This window comes from Haplochromis burtoni, unplaced genomic scaffold (assembly GCF_018398535.1).
Source record: "Haplochromis burtoni strain Fernald_Lab_line unplaced genomic scaffold, NCSU_Asbu1 Contig_4, whole genome shotgun sequence".
NCBI lineage: Eukaryota > Metazoa > Chordata > Actinopteri > Cichliformes > Cichlidae > Haplochromis > Haplochromis burtoni.
Window position 1 is genome coordinate 2,054,441 of NW_024582365.1, and position 22,998 is coordinate 2,077,438.

The following is a 22,998-nucleotide window of genomic DNA, read 5'->3' on the forward strand; positions in this document are numbered from 1 at the left end:
TTTTTTATTCGGGCTACTTAAATTTATTTTGGGCTACCAAAAACTGAAGAGTCCCTGCCCGAAGGGCTACCAGGGATTTTGAAATTTTGAGAGCCCTGAGATATATTTATTTTTTTAATTACTTTTGTTTCAGCAACATTAAATTTAAATTTACACTACCCTGTGTTGTGGTGACAAATGCAGGCATTAACTTGTATATGGTACACATATAAATATTTGCCCTGCCATTGCATAAATACTTGCCACTAAATGTTTGTATTTTGTGTTCATATCAGCTCTATAGTAGCATATCAACCAGAAGGAGACAACAGCCACACCTTTGAGGTTATGGCGATGTTGAAGTCTTTTGGGATTTTCCTGGGAGTTTTCAGCGGCTCATTTGCACTAGGAGTCGCCACTGGAATCGTCACCGCTCTCATATCTTTTTTCGTTTGTTTGGTTGTATCATTTATTTAGATAAGTTACATGTTGTTGTAGCAGTGCTTAAACAGCAAACAGACTCTTAATGAGCATACACACATGTGCCATAAATATCAAGAAACTCCTAATAGTGTATTTCATTCAAACCAAGAACATAAAAAGTGCAATCAAATTCAGTTCCAAACTACAAAAAGGGACATGAAGGTTCTTTCAATTTATTTTGGCATTTTAAACTCAACCTGTAAAGTTTTTGTTCAGACCGGACCTTTGTCCTTTGGAACAAAGCATCAATATTTTATCACTTCATTCTGTTTGTTCCCTTGCTAAAGTTAGCGTATGAATTTTGTGTCACAGCCAAAGACTTGTTTTATAAGGTCACAGTCACCATTAACCAAAGAAATTTATTCTCGTGTCCATTTTATTAAGGACATAAAGGGGAAGATTTAACTACACCAAAGCCTTAGTGTTAGCTGGCCAGCATCTATGTCATTTTTTTAACATTCTGAGCGGGGCTACGTGAATGTTTTTGTGATAGTCTACGTCAGGGTAGGGGAACTCCAGACCTCAAGGGCCAGTGTCCTGCAGGTTTTAGATAACACCCTGGGTCAACACACCTGAATCAAATGACTAGTTCATTACCAGGCCTCTGGGAGGAGGAATTTAGCCATTTAAATCAGCTGTGTTGGCTCAAGGACACAGCCTGCAGGACACCAGCCCTCGAGGCCTGGAGTTCTCCACCCCGGTCTACATGTTTTCAATTCTAAAATGGTTAGCTTCTTAACACTGCAACATTATCATCAGTATCTCAGTTATACCATGCACTAAATTAGTTTGTGTGAAATACTATATGAAAATGTAGAATAAATGCAAAAAAAGCTGATTAAAATGATTGTGTAACGTTATTCTGACATTAACCTCATTAGAAGCCAACAGTTTCAGACTTCAAATGGAAAGCAGAACTTTATTGGTTCTCTTATTTGGTTTTTTTAATGTCTTAGAATTGAATTATTTGTAAAAAGGTCAACATGAATGGATTTAGCAATATCTGAGTATGTCGTTAAATTCTTTGACTGTGGTGTCCACGTGACTAAATTTACCAAGCTGCGAGACTTCCAGCTGTTGGAAACAGCTCTGTTCTTTCTCATGTCATGGAGCACATTCTTACTGGCTGAGGCTTGTGGTTTCACAGGTAACACACACACAGATCCACACATTCTACGTGTATGGCATACTGTAATTATCAAAAACAAAAAATGAGATTAGTAATTTAGATAATAATAGTAATTGTGTCCAGCTGGAAGCTTTATGCATCAGAGCATATAGAAATCAGTGCGTATTGATCCCATCTTTATTCTGTGTGTCTCCGTCCCCCTTTGGTGTGCTGCAGGTGTGGTAGCAGTACTCTTCTGTGGAATCACTCAGGCCCATTACACCTACAACAATCTGTCTCCTGAATCTCAGGACAGAACCAAACAGGTCACTACTTATTCAGTTCTTTTTTTTAGATGCTTTAAGTATTGCGTTTTCCTTGTTTTGTTTTGTTTTATGGTGAAGTAGGGTGATGGAGACTCAAAATTAAACAAAAACTGCAGATTGCTTTATCAGTTATCTGCTATTGTAGGTTTGTTGAACAGGTAAAGACACAAAAATCAAAACTTTTCTATGTGTTTATGACATAGCGAATAAAAAAGCAGCATTTTAAGTTTAATTACAATCACAGTCATGCAATCCAAGTTTAACAGCATTTATTGGAAACTCGAGCTTTTTCTTTTATTGTATACATCTATCTATCTATACTTGGATATCAGCTGTCATGTAAAGCATGCTGTTTCTTTTCTTTTGCAGCTGTTTGAACTTTTAAATTTCCTGGCAGAGAACTTCATTTTCTCCTACATGGGATTGACCCTTTTCACGTTCCAAAACCATGTCTTCAATCCGATGTTCATCGTTGGAGCTTTTGTATCTTTTTACATGGCCCTGCCAAGTTCACATAAGCCATGTTAATCCTTGGCTTGAAGCATTATCTACAGCAGTGGGAGACAGATGGAAAGGTGACCTTGCAAGGAGTAGCGAGAGTGCAGGCAGATGAGTTTAAATAGCATCACAGTGGACAAGACAGGTGAAGAAGAGAGTGTAGGCAGGGTGGAGTGGCTGGAGACTAGCGTCCAGGGTGATTTGAGACAGAAGCATAGACCGATCTCAGAGAAGGTTAATGGATGAAGTGAAGGAGGACATGCAGAGGGTTGGTATAACAGAAGAAAATGCTAGGGATAGGGTAAGATTGAGGCAGATGATTCACTCCCTAAAGGGAACAAAAGAAGTTTATTACAACTAACCACCAAGTAGTAAATAGGCAGGAGACAGCACACCTCATTTGCTTTTGTCCTTAACCATGTTCTTACCCAGGTAGCATTATTCATAGGAAGAGCCGCTAACATTTACCCTCTCTCCTTCCTTCTTAATCTGGGACGACGCAACAAGATCAGATCCAACTTCCAGCACATGATGATGTTTGCAGGTTAGTGGTATACGGATAAGGATGTTTATTATGTGCCGTCTTAAGCAAAGCGCTTTCCTTTATTAACAGAGTGAAATATATCCAACAGAGATTCTTATTATCTCATCTTGTATACAACATTCTCCATGCTCTGCTTTTTAGGCCTGCGAGGTGCAATGACCTTTGCACTGTCCATCAGGGACACTGCAACATATGCTCGTCAGATGATGTTTTCCACCACTCTGCTCGTGGTCTTCTTCACTGTATGGATTTGTGGGGGTGGTACCACTCAGATGCTGTCCTGCCAGCGCATACGGTATGCCTATCCTTCCTCTGCAAAGTCCAGACTGGATTTGCAGTTAGCATTTGTTTTAACAGTGGGGAAATTTCACAAATAAGTCTGATGCTTGTCTATAAATATTTTGACTTTATGATGCCGGGTGTTTAACTCATCTAGTTATCCTGTCAGGCAAGTATTCGAACAATTATTGAACGTCTTGAAGAATGTGCTGCTCTGTCTTGTCTTTTTTTAATAAGCAGATTTCCTGCTGGTGAACTTGTAAAACGGGGGAAACATGCTTCACAGCACTGTTCTGCTCTGACAGCTTACGACTGCAGCTGATTTACACGTGTTTCTCTTTCTTTAACAGTGTGGGAGTGGACTCGGATCAAGATAACTCTGTGAGTGTGGCACTTATAAACGTGTTGTAGTTATGTAATTGGTGGAAAGTAACTGTAAAGGAAACCAAGACACCTAAACAGTGTTGTCTGTCTTTGTCCAGATGAGTGTTGGTGAAGGTTCAGAGAGAAGGAGCACCAAACAAGAAAGTGCCTGGCTTTTCAGAATTTGGTACAACTTCGACCACAAGTATCCTTTGCTTAATTAGTGTTATTAATATCAAGAAATAATTTTCAAATAAACCATACATGTAGTGTTTTGAATATGTGATAACTCATTAATGACTTCACTTCAACTTACCAGCAGCAGAGGGAGCCCCACTTACAGACTTAACTTCACATTAGGCCATCTTTTGGCTCTGAAATATGAAGGTCAGACTGTTCTATGCATTTAAAATAAATTACCTTATGAAATTACTTTAATTTGGAACATTTTCTTCTGAGAACTGGGATTCATTAAGCATTCATCACACCGTACCAGGAGCTTTCTTTTTGTGTCTAATAGCGGTTTTTTAGTGCTTATTTCACGCGCATTATGTCCTTGACTCGAGCCTCCCTCCAGCTACCTGAAGCCCATCCTGACTCACAGCGGCCCCCCTCTCACAGCCACGCTGCCTCCCTGCTGCGGCCCCCTCGCTCGCTTCCTCACCAGCCCTCAGGCCTTTGAGGTCAGACGCTGGTTTATACAAGAGCTATTTCTGACTGAACTGTGTTTTGTTTTTTTTAATCCCATATTACCAGATGGAAAACGGTCATGAATCAACGGTTCAGTTTTCATTTTCATTGTGTCATTGGATGGATAAGGAAACACAAAGCATGGGACAAAATTAGAATTGTATTGGTTGAACACAATTTCATCCAATAGCTATGGAGTGCTAAAGTCACATCCTTTTTTCCCAAATTTGTTGTGTTTCTTTGAACAATTTGTGTTTCTTCTTCCTGCAGAACGAATGCCAGCTGAAGGATGACGACTCTGACCTCATCCTGAGAGACGGTGACATCAACCTGACATATGGCGACATCACAGTCAGTACAGACGCCAGTGGCGCCCACACTAGCGGCGGCCCGGCCTTTGCTGGCGCTGCCACCTCTGATGACTTGGACAGAGAGTTAGCATACGGAGATCACGAGCTGGTGATGAGAGGCACGCGCCTGGTGCTGCCCATGGACGACTCGGAGCCGCCCTTCACAGAGCCCCACCACCGCATGCGGATGTGAAAGTAGTCTTTGAATACAGACCCAGACAACCGTCCGACGCACCCTGACCCGAGCCATTGAGCAAAAGACCAGTACCTGAGTCTCCTATCACCTCTCTGCTTTTTTTCTCTAGCACTTTTGTTCCATCTTTCTTGCCACATTTTCTCACATATTCTATGGGGCAAATCATCGTCTCTACCTCATTGTCTTTCTGCTTATTTCCACACCTTTCTGCCATTACTGTAATATAGTCATATTTATTTGCAGTTTTTTTTCTTCATAAATCAGTTTTAAATCATTTCAGCTTAAATTTCTGTGTCACCTTACTGTAGCATTGCACAGAGATCTAGCAGCATGTGTCAGTGTGTAAATGCAACCACTAGCTAACTTGTCGGTGTAAAGTATATCCCAAGAGTACTATAACTTTTATATGCATGCTGAGGATGCTAGTTGTTTTCTTAGTTTGGGAGATTGAGGGCTTTTGTGTTGAATGTTGCTGCCTTCTCTCTGTGGGTCAGAGGCAAGCTGACCCAGTGGACAACGTTACTGTAAATTTGGTTACAATCAAGTGCCTGGGAATTGTAGTTTTTGGCAGCCCAGTACTGGATTAGTTCTGTTAAGCAGAGCTGATTCAATATGGTCAGTCATTCACTTTTCCATTGTTAAAAAAAAAAAAAGATAAAAAAATGCTCAACATAAAACAAAGACCTCTGTCCATAAGGTAGCAATATACTTAGTGCGTGTTTGGGCTGTCAGTCTGTGTGCTATTTGCTTGTAAATAGTGTGTAACAATGTGATGCCAGTGTTGCAGTGTAACCAGGCAGTGAACATGTGGATCTCTCCCAATGACCTTTGACTGTGACATAGAGGGAGACTTTACACCTTATTTTAGAGGCTGCTGTCGTTCATGGCAGGACGAAGGGCTGTTGTTTCGAGATCCAAATGAGATGAGGCGAGAACGCTTAGTGCCATTTCTGTCCTGCATTTTTACATTTTATGAAATCTGAATGCAGATGACCTTAAAGTGTTTTGTATTCTTTTTGCAACAGAGGTTTGTGAGCTGAATCACCTTTTTCATATCCATTTTCTAGTCTATATTTTCTCATTCAATGAACCTGAACAACACATCTAGATACATGAATCTGAGACTAAATTATCTGCTACAGTGGTATTAAGAGCGTTCAACTGATATTGTGCTTAATGAGAACTATCTATCTGCTTTTGGTAGGGCTGCGAACAGCAATTCATTCATCTGCCAGCAGTTGTTTAATAAATTATTTGGTGGAAAAAAAATGGGGAAAAAAATGAGAGTAGTGAACAATGCGCATCAGAGTTGCACAGACCTTAAAGAGTGTTTCAGGAAAAAAATATGATTTAGGTAAATTTTTTATTCATGAAGATCAATGTGATGTGAGTTGCCCATTTCTTTTGAATAATGAGCCGTAAAGATTAAAGATATCTGCCTTCTGTCAAATATAACCAAACACAATCTTGTGGTGTCCAAAACATCGAGAAACACAGAAATGCTCCTTTTACATCATTACTTGAAATTAAATCTACAAACTGTCTTTGAGCTGTTTAATTTAGGATCTATTTTAATGAAACTACATCCAGGCACGAGCCTCTAGTAACAGGTAAATGCTCTCCTCCTTTAGTTAAGTACATGAAACTGTCCACAATGCAGTTTTCTTTTTTAAAGCTGGTCATGATTTCCAGAAAGAGACGTGTTTCTGAGTTTTGAGCAGTTTAGTTTCATTATATAAGAGAGAAGGTGCACCTCTCTAAATCTGGGCTACTGACACCCCAAAAAGTCGAGGTGTCACTACAAGCCAGAAGAAAAACTATAATTATTTGATTTTTTTTTTTTTTGGGCAAATTACATCTTTCTACTTATTTCATTGTTTTGTTTTTGTCTGATTATCTGATTAAAAATGTAACGCAAGTCTTCAGAATCTGTAGATAACATTACCTTTGTTCAACAGCATGACTTAGATCATTCATTTGGTATTAAAATGAACGCAGTACAATTATTTTATTTACTGGCAGAACAGTTAATCAATCAACCGCTGCAGCTGTGAATTTATCGATTGTGTTGTATGAAGTTATTTTCAAAAGACAAGCCCACAGGATTAATCAGTCCGTCCACATGTCAGCAGATATTTTCAGTGGCACTGTGGTAGTTTGTTATTATGCAGACTGCCAGAACAGAGCAACAATAGCTGTTTAAATGCTGGGTGTTTCTGTCTGCTGTACACAGTAGAGTTTTTGATGTGTAATGGTTGACCATGAACACAGAGGCACATAAAGAGAAACATGCAGTGTATCAAAGGTACTCCTGGCCGGATGTGTTACATTTGACTTTGTAGCCTTGTGTCAGTGTTCGCTGTTGGGACTATTTCAGTGCGTGGACAAGAAGAACGGAAGGTGTCGTCAGCTCCTTTGGGTGCGGAGTACAGCAGCTGTTAATGTGAGTTTAACAGGAAGTGTTGATAGCACATCACCGTGGCAACACTGTGTTGATGCAGACTGAAGCTAGACAACATTTGGTGACTTGAAGCAATCATGGCGTTTTTTCTTTTTTTTCTCAAAGTTGTTGTTTTGGCCTCCTAGTGACCCAAAGAGAAAAAAATACTGTGTGTATGCAAAATGGATCTTTGAGGAGGATGATGTGGTTAAAGAGTGAGAAGAAGGGGTGACTGGGGGGCTTGTTAGGCTCTTGTTGTTGAGCGTTCATGTGTTGGGATGATACGGAGGTACAAGGAAGAGAAGGCATGCTAGATATCGCTTTTCCTTCCACAGTTATCTTCTGCTGTGCAGGAACTTCTTATTTCTTCTTTTTTTTTTTATCAGTTATGTCTCTAAACTCCACATTTTCTAATATATGATTTGTTGATCTCACAGTTTTGTTTTCTTTTTTATATGTGTAAGTGTGTTTCTGAATATTTTTTTCTGAAAAAGGGACACAGTGAAGAAAAATGAATGATTTGCACTTACTACAAATGTTGCGCTGTTTTATTCTGTTTTTTTTCTACTCTTGTTTTTATCTTAGTTACTTTTATATTACTTACACTGAAAGGTTGTGGGATTTGCAAATTCATGTCAGTGAATTCATCTTAAGTTGTTTTCTGTGCTACTTTATGAAGGAATATCCCCACATTGCTCCATCTTATTGCTTCGCCATTCAGGTACTTTGTGTGTAAGTTGCTGCTTGAATGCCGTTGCCATGACTTGTGCACAGGCATGATTCATTTATCCTCTGCTGTTATGGACTCTTTGGCGTAGTGGGAACCAAAAGTGAAAAATTATACAAGGAATATTGTGATCCACTGTTCTTTGAGACATTAAAAGATGTGAAATCTGCAAAAAGTAAAAGAGGTTTTGGTGTTTTCCTACTGCTCTGCCAGTACGTGTTCTGTCTCTGCTCTCTGAATGGTGACCTGTGATATGCTTTGATCATTGGAAATCTTGTCTGAAGTAGCTGACCAAAGAAGCCTGCTGTGCTCCGTGTTCTCAGACAGTCCACTCTATCTTTATACCGCAAACTCTCTGTGTGTGAATGTGTCTGTGTGTGTGTGTGTGTGTGTGTCACTGCCTGCATGTGGATGAGGATTTGAATGTGTGGGTATATGTGCAAGAGAGAGAGACAGGAGAGAGGCATTGTGTTCTCTCCTGTCTGTGTTGCAGGTACTGACTGTTTACGTCTGTGTAAATATACTCTCACCTGTTCATTTGCGTGCAACGGTCAATAAACAGAAGCCTGTGCTTTTGATTAAAGCCCTCACTGTAATGGCCTCCTCTTTTACTGTTCATTTATTTATTGTGGATGTCTGGGCTTTAAAAGAATGAAGCCGTGAACTCTTGAGATCATCCCATCCTGAGAAACATGAAATGAGTTTAGTGCCAGAAGTGATTTCATTTGAGTTGAATGAATCAGAGAAGGGATTTTCTTACAGTGTAATAATCGGTTTATAATATTAATTACGTTAGAAGTCTGACAGGTAGTCTGAGCTGGCATCCAATGTGATTTCAGATATTTTAGAGAGGAATAAAATTTGGCTTCAAGCTGACTTAATAATCCACATTTTAAAACATTATGTAGTTAGCATTCCCAACTCTAGAGTCAGGGTTGCAAGATGGTAGAAAAATATACATTGTTTTAGTTTTCTTGCCTCTGGACGTTATTAAAAAATAACTTAAGAGTACAGGAATCTACTGCTTACAGCTTGTAGACATACACAGCCTCTTACAAGGAGACAACTCTATTTTAAGCAATTATAATTTAAAAGTTTGAAGAGCACATTAATTATTTCCTTAAACCCAAATCTGGGGTAGATTAAAGGGTTGGATTTTATACTGAGCCTTTGTTAAAAGCCTCCTTAACCTTTAATCCAGTGTGATACTATCCATCAAATTCTCTTCTGCTTATCCCATTCAGGGTTGTGGGGGTGCTGGAGCCTACCAAGGCCCAACCTGGAAGATGGTAGATTCATACCCAGGCAACAGTGAGGCGACAGAGCTAACCATCATGCCACCGCTGCCAGTGTGATATTAAGTTTCTGAGATGGGCTTTAAAATCCAGGTCACCTTCATGTTCTTGTTCAATGATCTCCATTTTTTTCCAGTTTGATCATATTTTGATATTCATTACATGTAACTGATGACCTGAATTGATTCATTAGTCTTAGGTAGGATAGAGCTAAAGGCAAAAAACAAAACAAAATACTAACAATTTTTTTAAAGAAAAGTGGTGCGAGTGTAAAGTCTGGATCTTAACCTGCCAGGACTGATGGCGTTTAACTCTCCTGGGGCATGATTTGTGCCAGATATCAGGTAACGTGCTCCTAATATGGGAACAACTCCCTCCAGTGTGCTCAAGAATGTCTGTACCCTGGATTTACACTCCACAGAGGAAATGGTAATTTTACAGGATCACTTTGGTTCAGGCTTGACTTGAGAGCTGTTTACATTTCACACATTCCTCACATGAGTCGGCGTATTTGATTTTTGAAGACAAATAACTGCAAATTACTTTTATTGTAATTTATAAAAAAAAAATCATAGTAAATTATATAACAATATCAGAGAAAGTTTGATGCTCTGCAGAAGACATTTTTTCTCCCTGTGCACCATTGAATTCATACATTTATGACAAGGTTTGCAAGGACCTGCACAACCTGAACACATGGCTCTGATCAATGTTGTAGCTCTTGTGTCACAACAGTTGCTGTGTGCTTACAGTAATGTGACGTGTTTGCAGTTAGCGGCTTATTATTAAGTAGGCACGCATGCAGATGCATATGGCTGGAAATAAATAGATATAATGGGTTTTTTGGCGTCGGCAATGAGCTGAATGAATGAATCTGTATTTATGCCAGGTGTTTGACTAACCATGACAGCCTTTAAAACGACAAGTAGGACCTTCTGACCATTAAATCCTTCCGCCAAATCTTCGCCGACTTTACAAACAAATGGATCATCAGTCATCTTTTTCACAGGCCTGGTGTTTCTCAGTGGATGGATATGGATGAAGTTGAAGCGGTGATGCATTGGCGGTTACGGCTATAAAAGGTGCCATCTGTGTTAGATAAGAGCAGCACCTTTTCAGCATTTAATCATCACTTTGTAATTGTGCTGGAAGAACCTTGGGGCTTAAGCTTGCAAGCTGCAAGTATTTACTTTGAGTTTTAGAATGAGTCATCTTGATGTTATTCGTCTATTCGTTACCAAAGAAGGAGGCAATGAGACCAGCACAGAAGTGGGACAAAAAGTGTGTGAAGTTAACAAGTCAGGCTATTTTTATTTTTTTATTTTTTATTTTTTTTTGTAGGATGAAAAAATGAAAATAAATGTAGCGAGCGTTAATAATTTCATACCACAGGTTTCCTGTAGCGCAGACCTGCCGTGACACTCACTAATGAATGTAAAAGTGTCAGTGCTCGTTGATGCAGATAAATGATAAACGATTCGTTTGTCTTGACTTCAGGACCGACGAGAACTTCGCTAAGAGGGCTTGTAAATTCCTGGCTGAGGTCATTGTTTATGAGCGCTTACAGAGGTTTGGCTGATGTCCTCAAGCTTTTTTTTCTTCTTCCTTTGCTCCCCCTGTCTTTAAAGCCTCGTCGCCTCAGCAGATTTCACCTCTCGGCCAAACCCACCGGACGCACTGCTGGCGTAGAGTGACAGGCGCTCATCTTTACGCGTTGCAAAGGTGAGTCCAAACCGCAGCACATTATTAGGTAGCTGCTAAAGTTCGCTTTAGTTTATGTGAAACAAGGAGCGATTTATCACAAGGATGTTTGTGCCAAAAACTTACTTAAAATGCGTAATTGTTACTTTTCTTCCTTATCGGACGGACATTTCAGACATTTAAGTTAATGACGCAAAGGGTCCGTGTGGAAATATGTAACATGCTTGAATTACTCTGAAATCAGCTGCTTATTTCACGCACTATGACACGCAACAGGTGATGCGCTTTGTTTGGGGCGTCAGTCCGCATATATTTAAATGAAGAAGAAAATGTTCTTTTATGTATGCCGTGTGTTTATAGATATATGCTTATGCTTACTTTTATTAGCAAATTAACTAATTCTAAGGTAATCTGTGAGGAACTCTTATATACTATATAATATCTGGATATAACTCATTTACACTAATAAGAATAGTTGCAAGAATATTGCTTTGGATTGGAAATCTAGTAGCAGTTTGTACTGACATATATGTGCTACAGATAAGTTTTTGTTTGTATAATGAAGAGCAAAACCCAAAGGTATGATGTGTGGCCATAAACTGTTACAACATAAACCAGCTTACCATCTCCTCCCTTCCCGTTTGGGCAGCTGCCAAACCAAATGCATGATGTCATTAAAGAGACCTGGAGATTACAGCTTTTTCTTTGGAACACTGGACCTTTTTGTGTTTCCAGTATGACTTCACCATCCTTCAAAATCCATAAAAACGTTGTACTTAAATGGGACATAAATTAACCCAGTTTCAAACTGAAAAGACTTTTTCACATGGTTATATGTTCCTCCTGTCTAAGTCTTTTTTCTTTTTTTAACTTTTAGTAAAATCAGCATAAAAGCAGTGTACACATCCAAGCAGAGAGTGACAGAGCCTGATATGTGATATATGATTGATATACATTTAAAGTGCTATGTCTCAGTGCCTCTGGGGGTACCTTTCCATCAACATCTGCCACACTTAGACAACTGGGGTGGGGGGTGGGGGCATTAAGCCAGCAGTTTATCCTGACAGAGACATTCTTTAGTTAAGAGGGAAGTTCCATCATTTCTTTCAGACAGAGTGAAGAGAGAGACAAACAAAGAGGTTGTGCCTGAGTGCTGATGACTAAGTTGTTGAAACGCATGAAACGGCGCTCTCACCAGCCCAGAACCTAAATAGGCAATGCTGCTTGTTTATCTGTGTGGGCCGACCCCGCTGAGAGGAAGTAATATCCTCTCTGTGCTCTGTGTAGATGTACTAGTCCTCCTTTATTTTCCCTCTTTAGCCACACAAAAAACAAACAAACAGAAAATCGCTGAGAAAAATATGATTGGGATTCTTTATCATTTAGAAAGGACAGATCATGTTGTTATACGGTCTTTTATATACAAGTTCTTTTTGTTGTTGTTGTTGTTGTTTTTTTAAATATTATCCATACAAAACAGTTCATGATTTAAAAAAACATTGAAATGTATGCATGATTTGCATGCCTTTAAATAAATAATTTAACATTTTTGAATTCTTTTATATACAAGTTCAATATCAACACAAAAAGAGCAAATTTACACTGCTTGATATTAAAGTTATGTGCAATTAAGTGCACGAGTGTGCAAAATGTGCCAGTTTACAGTCATTACACAAGCATGATGTGGGACTGAGTTCAGCAGATTCAAATAGCTATATTCATGTTCTGGATATGCTTTTATACAACTGCTATAGCCGTCGGTTAAATGCAGCTGAGTGAAAAGTCGTGCAATTTGGAAAGTATGACTTTAGTTCATGTTAATTCAGCAATCATTATCATTCAACAAATAATTATGATGACATAGATCATGGTGTGATTTGGCCTGTAGAAGTAGGTTAAAGACTATGAAATTTAAAAAATAAATGGTACCCTTTCACTCTTTGACATTATTTTGTACATACAAGTATAACATTGTTTTACTCTGACAACCAGAACGCTGACCGAGCCACAGAAACTGACAGGGGATATTTCACCTTTACTTTTTATCATTAATTAAATATTGAATCCATTGTCAAGTACACAACTGGATTTCTTCTTCTCTGTAAACTATCGCTCCTTGCATCAGCAGAAAGAAATAAGTTTTTTATGTTTAGAGGCTTGAGCCATGTGAGAGCAATGAGCACCATGGAAACTAACTTTTAGCTTTAGTCTGAAAGTTATAGTGCGTGACTGTGTGCGTGTTAGCAACACTCACATCTAAGATGTATTAGTTTAACGGGTGTTACTGTGTTGATCGACCGTCCCTTGTGGCCTTTTCGTTAGAATATATTTGACCTCGGCGTGTTTGGGTCTTGCAGTCTCATCCTGACCTTATGTCCATCTTGTAACACGGCTCCGTACATGAACAAATGGTTGGTGTGCTATGTCGCTGTGTGTGTGTGTTTCTGTGTGTGTGTTTGGTGAGTCACTGTTCCCCTGACAAAGATAGTGTGGCTCAGGCTGTCTGCCCACTAACCAGATTTGGAGGGTGACTGAGACACTGAGATGTCCAGGACACGAGGTCATGTTGAGAAATGAGCTCTCAGACAAATAGACAAGGGTTTTGTTGCTGTTGGTAACAATGAGAATGAGGGTGGCTGCCTATGTCAGTCACCCCAAATGACTTGCTATTATTCAGGAAGTACAGGCCAGATTTCCTGTTTCTCAGCGCTGCCAGCTTAGAGAGGTGTTAGGTAATGAGCTTGAAACCTCCACCTAAAAATTCATCAAATTCATTGCGTCTTACAACAGGAGCAGTTTCAAAAGTACACACACCGTGTGAGAGGGCATATTACTGCCTGGATTACTGTCTGTTTCCATTAGCATTGTGAATGACTTTACAGCCTCTGTCCTCCTTTTTTCTCTAAATGTAAAAATGGCAAATTTATTACATCACCAACCAGGATTTTCTTATTTGGAACATATTTTAGTGAGTCAGCTGACCAGGGGTTGTTTGGGTTTCCCAAAAAAGGATAAGTAGCAGCCAGGTACTTGAATCAAATGCACTTGAATCACTGATCGTCAGTAAATGTGAACACATCTATAACAGCAGAGATTTTGGTAGTTTGCTGTTCTGGAGCGTTCAGTTGTGTCTTAGTGGGATGCCTAGGAGGAAAGACATCAGCAATGATCTCAAAGAAGCAATTGTTACTGCCCCTCAATCTGGGAAGGGTTACGAGGTCATTTCCATACTGCCAGGCTTTGGGATGCTCAGAGAAACTGCAAAAAAACACCAAAAACCGAAGTGCTACACCTCAGATGCTGTTAGCATGTTAGGTTTGAGAAGCTGCATCTGAACAGGCTACAAGACTGATACAACAATGCCCTTTGGACAGGCGGTACTAAATTGGAGATGTGTGGCCATAATGCAGAACACCATGTTTGGAGGAAACCAAAAAGCATGTCAGCACAAATACCTCATACCAACTGTCGAGCAAGGTGGCAGAGGGTGACGTTTTAGGTTGTCAGCCATCTGCCTGACAGCTGAATTTTGACCTAAATGGGGGCAGGCAGCAGGCCAACGATCCCAAGCAGAGGAACAAATATGCAGCAGAATGACTGAAAAACAAAAGAATCATGGTGTTGCAAAAGCCTAGTCAAAGTCCAGACCTCAACCGGACTGAAATGCTGCGGTGAGACCTTAAAAGCCCTGCAAATGAACTGAAGCAACGTTGTACAGAAAAGTGGGACAAAATTCCTCCACAATGATGTGAGAGATTGATAAAGTCATGCAGAAAACAATTACTTTAACTTATTGCAGGCAGTTCTGCAAGTTAATGAAACGTGGATGTACGCTGTCATGTGTTGTTCTTCATTTGAGGTTTTACCTATGTAAGGAAATTTAAATTTTAATATCTGGATGAGGTAATTTTTCTATTATGTCCTGATGTATAAAACCTTCTAAATGACAGAGTGTGTACTTTAATATTGGACCTCTACTGGTTAAAAAATAATAAGAGAAAGACAAAAAAAGAAAAATCCACCGCTTACCACGCCATCATAATTACTCCATTATCAGTTATCCAGTTTATCAAACTGTTAGACTGTGACCTTTCCAGTTTGCCCCACCCCTTATGATCAAAATTCACATGAAGTCAAGGCAACGATGAGAGGAATGCATCGCAGTGCAGACAAAGAGATAAAGACCGAGATAGATGACCCAAACAAACTAAAGGAGAAAAAGGATGTGGGGCAAAATTATCTGGTTACAGACATAATATCTGAAACAAGACTTAAAGTTAAGTATGCAAACAAACTGAGAAGTAACAGATTTCCTGAGCAGACCATCTCCTGGAGATTTTTATAGGCTGGGGAGTCATGGCGCCTCTCGACATATTGATTAGTCTTTGTGGGTTTGCAGTAATTGCGTGACAGATTATAAAAGAGAACAAATGTAATATTGTGTTCTATGGTAATGGACCAAATCGAATCTGTAATTACAACCAGATGCCCTTTAAACAGTGTGGCACAAGCACACAGACACACACTCACTAGTTTGTGTGTATATTTAGATGTGTTTTGTGAGCAACATAGGACATTTTCTTTTCTATACACTGGTTAGGGAGTAAATAGAGAGTTTTATGGTTCCCAACTCATTAGATTTTACTTTCTGTTAGTCTGTGGGCTTTCAGTTTCCTTTAATTTTCATCGTGGTCTCATATTTCTGGCTTTAAACTTGTCTGAGTCTAAAAGCTTGAATGAATCAGAAGAAAGTGCTTTCTGTAGTTCTGCATTTCAGCTGACAAGATGATGAGAAAACAAGATGATGGTGACCATAATGTTTCTGGTATTAGTAGAAACAGTGGAAGTTAACTGAATGTAAGGAAGATTATTTCCTACATAACATTAGGTCAAAAGCTAGAACACAACTTTACTGTTTTAATTTACTCTTAATGCTTTTATATCTTTGTTTTAGGAAACAGCATACAGGTAGTTTCTTTAAAATTGTTATAAAAATATGTTGTAGACGACCTGCAAAACAACGGGCTAACATAGTGGAACATTTTGATACAGGTATTTACCTCAAGGAGTTTTCATAGACCATATCAGAGCTAAAGTAATGTGAACATATTAGTTATATTTGATATACTGATTGATCCGGTGGTCAAATAGCTCCAAATAAATGATAATGTTGTTCCATATCTGCTGTTTGCTAACCAGAAGGGGGTTTTTTTCTACTCATGACTTGGGAACCTGTCTGTTGTTCCTGTAAAATAATATCTAATCATTTTGGCCTCATGTTTTGTTAATAATAACAAATGTTTCTGTTTCAGTTGTTGGTCTGGGTTAAGTATTGTAACTGCATGAGGAGAATTTGTTTTTGGCAAGAGTATTAGTGAGGAATGTGTGGGTGTTTCCTCTGGATTTAAACACAATATTCTTTCCTGAAATCTGAATCAACGAGATAACAGAGAAAGAATTCAGCACTCTTGGCTTCATTTTTTTCTATTCTTCAAACCCCACTAGTTTTTTCCATAGTATCCACTCATGAATATATAAGAGGAGATCTTTATATAACTCTCCACTAAACAGCTGCCCTCCTCAGTTCAATCAATATCAACTTGTTCCTCTTGTGAGTCATCCCTTTGAATTATCCCACATATCAGCTGTACATCTTCTGAAGAGTCTTACAAAACATTTAAAGTCAGGGCAGTGGGAGTATCTGTTATCCCTCACGGTCATCATTCAAACCCCCCAGGCTGTGTTTTCCTTTTTTTTTCACCTGCTGATGTTACAGCAGAGGAATCCAATCTGCATCACCTAATCTCTGCATCATACTCTCTCTCTCTCTCATCCATCTATTCTCTAATGCATTCCCTAAAAAGGACAGGAGGGGTGAAGGTTGGATTTGGATTTGGGGTCGGGTCACAAAGGGGTATATACAGCCCCCATTTCTTAACAAGATGTGTGGTCTCCAGGTTCGACCCTCTGTGGATGCTACTGACCCTGTTTTGTCTTCCTTTTCTTTTCTTGTTCTTCTTTTCGGCCTTTCTGGAACACAAACATGACATACAGACACTCAGGTAAAAACTTTTTGCCTGTTTTTTTTTGTTTTTTCTAATCAGATGCAAAATGTTTTTGTAACAGGTAAGAAGAACAGGTCTGTTTTCAGATAATGAAGTCAGTGTGTTTTCTTCTGATTGTTTTCAGAAAAACGGAGCAGGTCCACTGAGATTTTCTCGATGTGTGAAACAACCTCACCTGTAATATAAATACGGGCTATTTTTAAATGATCAGTTTTAACAGCTTCAGGTGGTTTAATGAAAAACTTCACTGAAGTTCTGATTCAGATATAACATTTCCCTTTGGATCAAAACAAAACCAGGGAAAGCATGTATAAACAAAACAAAGCAACTTGAATTCAAGGAACTTTTTTTCACTTCAGAAGGTGGATGAGTAAATTAACACCACAATTAAAGCTCAAATATTCCCTGTACTTTATTTACTTTAGATGAAATGTAAAAAAAAAATTAAATGTGCTTTATAAATAAATAAATAAATAAAATGAAATCTTCATATAAACTCTATAATTATATATATATTATATATATATATATATATATATATTATATATATAACTTCACGTAATCTTGGTAACCGGCTAAGGTAAATATTCAATTATTTATACAATTAAATCTACTATTATATATATATATATATAATATATATATATATATAATATGATATATATATATATATAATAATATATATATATATCTATATATAGTAATATTATTTAGGTAGGTATAAAATATGATAAAATTTTGTATTTATCTGCAGCAAAATAACTTAATAGACCCAATAACTCCTCATTATATTGTATCATCATGAAAATGCCATGTTGTACTATGGATTTGTGGTTTAATATTACAATTTGTGGATGTTCAATTATGTAGTGACTGTTTAAAAGTGTTCAGGGGCCTATTTTGAAATTTTGGAAATTGTTATTGCCATGCACCTTTACCTCTATAACACTTTCACATGAAGATGGGAACACTTTCAGTTTTCTTTAAGGAACGTTAAAGAACAGAACACTTCAACAGATATTATTTCGGCTGATATTCAGTCTGTCCAGTGTTTGACTCACTTCTTGAAGTGATCTCACTGTGACCTTTCCCACTAAAGAAGACTCCTCCCCGAAGGGAGCACAGTGGTATACACCTCTCCCACCACAGCTGAGCATCATTGTACATCACGGCTGTTTGACAGGGGGCAGCTGTCACGCTGTTTGCAACAGCAGATTAAAGTACTGGAAATGTGTCAGCTGGAGCCACAATAGCTGCATAGTCCCAGCAGTCATCAGTCTGCATCCATCTACATTTGTCCACTTTGGAAGGTCAATGGACTTTAAATAGAGTGTCCAAGTCCAAAATAGATCTCCGGGCTTGCTGGGCTTAGTAATGTGTACTGTGTGTGATTTGACAAGGTTGACTGTGTTGGACTGAAGGGGGTTTTGCCATGAAATGCTACAAGGGGGTGAGTTTAGGTGGAGTAGGGCGTGTCACTGCTCAGTCCCCAGTCCAGTCTTTATCCCTTGAGCACAGCTGCAGAACAGAGCACACCACATACCTCGCATCGCTTTCACGTGGCTTTTATTTTTATTTTTTTAACCACATCTTACTTGAATAGCTCCCTGCATAAATGTTTTCTTTGCTCCCTTGGTTACTGGGACAATTGTCATACCCTGCATTGTTTCCTCCATAGCTGCTGTTGCATCGGATTAAAATGATATCTGTGTATCCAAATAAATCAATTTTTCTAAAGTTCACAGACTGTTCAGCTACCCTTTCTGGCTTCCAGATAAGCTTTTAAAGTGATATAGATAGTGCTTATTTGTCCACACTATGCATAACTATTTATTCCAGAAAATTACTCACGCTGGATGTCAACTGTGACAGGAATGCAGGAATGTTGACCGATAAAGTAGCAAAGCCACTCTGACACAAAGTTTACAATATCATCTAATAAAGTGATCTGACCAAAACGCAAGACAAAAGATCGAATGTGGGCCGGGGCTCTGGGGAGACAGCTTTGAGGTGGAGGGGGTGAAGGGAATGCGTCTAAAAATAAGCTTTCCAGGGAGAGCTTGATAAAAAAGTCTACAGGCCAGGAAACCTGCAATCAACAAGTAGACATCTGTGGGCTGCTTTTTTACCTCACTCACACTTCTCTCATCAGTTTGGTATGCTGCTGTTAGAGCCACATGTCATAGTGTCTCAATGGGAAAGCAGAAAAAACATATACATCTTTCCACTGAAGACTAAATATAAATTCAGCATCTATTTTTTTAGGTTAAGAGGTCAGATGTATATATGCATATATGTGGGTGGAATGTATTGTTGCTTATATTCAACCTGTCAATATAAGCAACTTCAAACTTTCTGAGCTGCAACTATAAGGGGTTCAGAATGTTGATTCCATGCTGTAGAAAATGCAACAGTGCCCCCTGCTGGTGCTACAAGGAAACATCCTGCCATGTAGGCAGACCTAAACGTGGAGAGCAGATTCTCTGTACACATTCAGTGACACTCTCCTCCTCTCGTCTCCTCACAGGTCCCAGGAGTTATCTAACCTCCACCATGACTGATCGCTTTGACTGCTACTACTGCCGTGACAATCTGCATGGCAAGAAGTATGTGAAGAAGGATGACAAGCACGTGTGCACCAAGTGCTTTGATAAGCTCTGCGCCAATACGTGCGCAGAGTGCAAACGCCCCATTGGTGCTGACTCCAAGGTGAAAATAGTGTGGATGGAAAAGAATGATTTTTTTTTTTTGTTTAAGCTTTGAGTGTAATGTAAAGATTTCTTACACAAATTAATATATCCTAAATGCTATTATACTTAATATTTGTACTTTTATTTGGTTAAGTGCAAAGATCCTAAAATGGATTAGGGTTTCGGAAGCTTTCTAGATATTCCTCGCAGATTCCAAGGACAAAATAAAAACATTTTAAAGGTCATTTTGTAGAGAAAGGAGACTTCTGATCTGCGTATAGGCCATTTTCACATCAGCCATGCTGAGTAGACCCTGGGTGGCAGCTATCTAAATATTAAAATGCCTTTTGTAGATGTAAATCGTCATTGAGGCTTTTGAATAAACGTGACTGAAGTGCAGACTGTCAACTTTAATTCAAGGCTTTTAACTAAATTATAAACAGTTTAGGTGTAACAGCCAATTTTATTCACAGGGTCTTAAAAGTAACTGGACAAACTAAAATAACCTGACATACGGGATTGTTCCTAATAACTTCCTCAAAATCCTTTGAAGGCAATATTTGCTTGACCTTGCTGCTTGTCCAAATAATTGTGGACCTAACTGTATGTACTATATGTTCAGAGTGCTCTCTGGCTGTAACTTGAGGTCTGGCTATTATAAAGCACCGACTTCTGCCTTGAAAATGCTCTCAGTACTCGGTCACAGGCAGTTAACTGTGTGAAAAGATGTGTCATTCCTAATAATGGAGCTTATATACCTCATTGTGCATTTCCACCCTCTCAGACCTCTAACTCCTTCATGGCTCACCACATCCTACTTCACTTCATTACCACTTTTATGCCGGTCACATAGGTTTGTTCTGTATTCGGCCCCTGAGCCTCAGTCCACATGATGAGTAAACAAACTCCATTTTAATGAGGTCTGCATCAGGACTTAGTGAGGGCACATCTGCTCACCTCCCCACCCCTGCTTTCCCCCTCAGGAGCTGCACCACAAGAACCGCTACTGGCATGAGGACTGTTTCCGCTGTGCCAAGTGCTACAAGTCACTGGCCAGTGAGGCATTCAGCGCTCGGGATGATGGGAAGATAATGTGTGGCAAGTGTGGCTCCCGAGAGGATGGCAATCGCTGCCAGGGCTGCTACAAGGTGGTCATGCCAGGTGGGTTTGCACCATATACACACCTTTTCTCTCTGAAAAGTTTTCATGACATTATTTCTGTGGGTAATAATTTTTCTATAGAACATTATTTTGCGCATACAACAACAACACTTTAATAAACACGGCAAAAGTTATAGGATGTAATGAATTCTTTCATTTTAAAAATTCCCTCGGATACAACAAGGTAGCATGGACCTTGATAGTAATGATAGTACATATAATATCAGACAGGGCACTGATATATATACATAATGTCCCTCCTCGTTATAGACTAAGCAAATTTTCAGCCCAGATAATTCGTTTTCAATCATCTTATATTCAGGATCTCAGAACGTGGAGTACAAGAACAAGGTGTGGCATGAGGAATGCTTCACCTGCATTGAGTGCAAGCAGCCAATCCGCACACAGAGTTTCCTGGCCAAGGGTGAGGACATCTACTGTTCTCCCTGCCACGAAAAGAAGTTTGCCAAGAAATGCTTCCACTGCAAGCAGGTACAAGCACAGACTTTATCATTCTCTACATTTAGTTATCATCCCGTTGTGTTTGACATCACAATCAAAATATCTGCCTTTCCAAGCCCATCACCTCTGGAGGGATCAGCTACCAGGACCAGCCATGGCACTCCGAGTGTTTCGTGTGCAAAACCTGCCATAAATCTCTGGCAGGAACTCGCTTCACTTCTCATGAGGACAACATTTACTGCGTGGACTGCTACAAGACTGATGTGGCCAAGAAGTGCCATGGCTGCAAGAACCCAATAACAGGTCAGGGAAGCATCATCATTTGTTTTGTTGTCTACATAATGTGCGCTGGGATTCATTTTTAAAAAATGATCTAAAATGTTTTGCGTACTTTCTTCGTGTTGTTTCTCACTCATTTAAGACCAACGTTGTTTGGAGTAAGGTTTAGAAGTACTGTGTTATATAGTTAGACATTTTTGTATCTGAGAGCAAGAAAAGGGCAACACTTTGTTTTCATCTCTGGCAAACAACCATTTAAATTATTTCCAATAAACTTTCAGCAAAACTTCAATTTGTTCAGGCAGCACACAGCAGGTCAGCTGAACAAGCAAAAATATTAAAATTTGTCTTATGGCAGGCATAATAAATGACTAATGCATGAATAAGCACTTGGATTTAAATGGAGATTAGTGCCAATGATAGGGAGCTTTTCCCTCCTTACGCAATTTCCCCTTTTAAATTTAATCCTTTAGCTCTTACATGTTGTTTTGGTCTCAAACGGTAAGATCATGTATTACATGTTTTGGCCTTTATGCTTTATGTTAACACCCTCATGTGTCTCTGTGCAGGGTTTGGCCACGGCACCAATGTGGTCAACTATGAGGGATTGTCCTGGCACGAGTACTGCTTCAACTGCAAGAAGTGCTCCCTCTCCTTGGCCAACAAGCGCTTTGTCATCAATGGAGAGCACATTTATTGCCCCGACTGTGCTAAGAAGCTGTAAAATGTGCAAACTGTTGTGCATCTGAGAATTTGATGATGTGGAGTTAACACCTAAACTGACTTTTTGACAAAAAAAATTTTTTTGCAAGGTTGCCAAACTACAGGCTGTGTCAATTAACTTGCATTTATCTATATAAACATAACTGCAGCTTGTTTCAGAGTCAGGGATTGGATACTAACATGACGTATTTTCTTTGTGGGTTTGTGATGTGCGCTATATATCTAATACAGGATTTTGTAGAGCCTATTGAGACAAAAGTCTTTTCAGTGGCTTACTGGAATCTTTTGGGGGGAAAATGCTTTTAATATGCTTCCTGCTGCTAATACATACCAGCTTTGATTAATAGTCTGTTACATCTCTGAATGCACAAATAGAAAACGAGAAAACTGTTTAGATGAACCCATACTGAAATATAAAGTGCTCATGTATTCTTAATGAGTGACATTAAATGCAAAACATGAATAAAAACAAACTGATATGAAGCCCCATTTTTCCTCTTCACAGCAAGAAATGGAAACATTTTTTCAAGGCTTTATTGTTTTAACAGTCAGTATCTCAGTAAACTTTAGATATATTTACAGTACAAATGTAATATGTGGACAGGGCATTGTTAGTAAAACGTCTAGAGAAATATTCAT

General features: G+C 39.0%; 2 protein-coding genes across 3 annotated transcripts in view; both read left to right on the forward strand.

Moving 5' to 3' along the window:
• slc9a6a (solute carrier family 9 member A6a) overlaps positions 1-8,566 on the forward strand; it is a 25,295-nt gene extending 16,729 nt beyond the window's left edge. Inside the window, exons 7-16 of the mRNA XM_005913199.2 lie at positions 276-417; positions 1,504-1,609; positions 1,808-1,896; positions 2,266-2,379; positions 2,827-2,938; positions 3,080-3,233; positions 3,568-3,598; positions 3,700-3,785; positions 4,158-4,263; positions 4,541-8,566. Coding sequence (XP_005913261.1) covers positions 276-417; positions 1,504-1,609; positions 1,808-1,896; positions 2,266-2,379; positions 2,827-2,938; positions 3,080-3,233; positions 3,568-3,598; positions 3,700-3,785; positions 4,158-4,263; positions 4,541-4,813 — 1,213 coding nt within the window. The 3' untranslated portion in view covers positions 4,814-8,566. The remainder of the gene's footprint in view (positions 1-275; positions 418-1,503; positions 1,610-1,807; positions 1,897-2,265; positions 2,380-2,826; positions 2,939-3,079; positions 3,234-3,567; positions 3,599-3,699; positions 3,786-4,157; positions 4,264-4,540) is intronic.
• Positions 8,567-10,789: 2,223 nt separating this feature from the next.
• Positions 10,790-22,832, forward strand: fhl1a (four and a half LIM domains 1a). 2 transcript variants are annotated; one of them, XM_005913202.3, is made up of 6 exons: positions 10,790-11,000; positions 19,572-19,753; positions 20,718-20,895; positions 21,218-21,387; positions 21,474-21,660; positions 22,206-22,832. In XM_005913202.3, exons 2-6 carry the CDS (start codon positions 19,598-19,600, stop codon positions 22,358-22,360), a joined length of 846 nt encoding a protein of 281 aa, XP_005913264.1. In that variant the 5' UTR covers positions 10,790-11,000; positions 19,572-19,597; the 3' UTR covers positions 22,361-22,832. The 2 variants fall into 2 exon arrangements, with proteins under 2 accessions (XP_005913264.1, XP_005913263.1); XM_005913201.3 differs by lacking the exon at positions 10,790-11,000 and adding an exon at positions 12,515-17,041.
• The last annotated feature ends 166 nt before the right edge of the window (positions 22,833-22,998 follow it).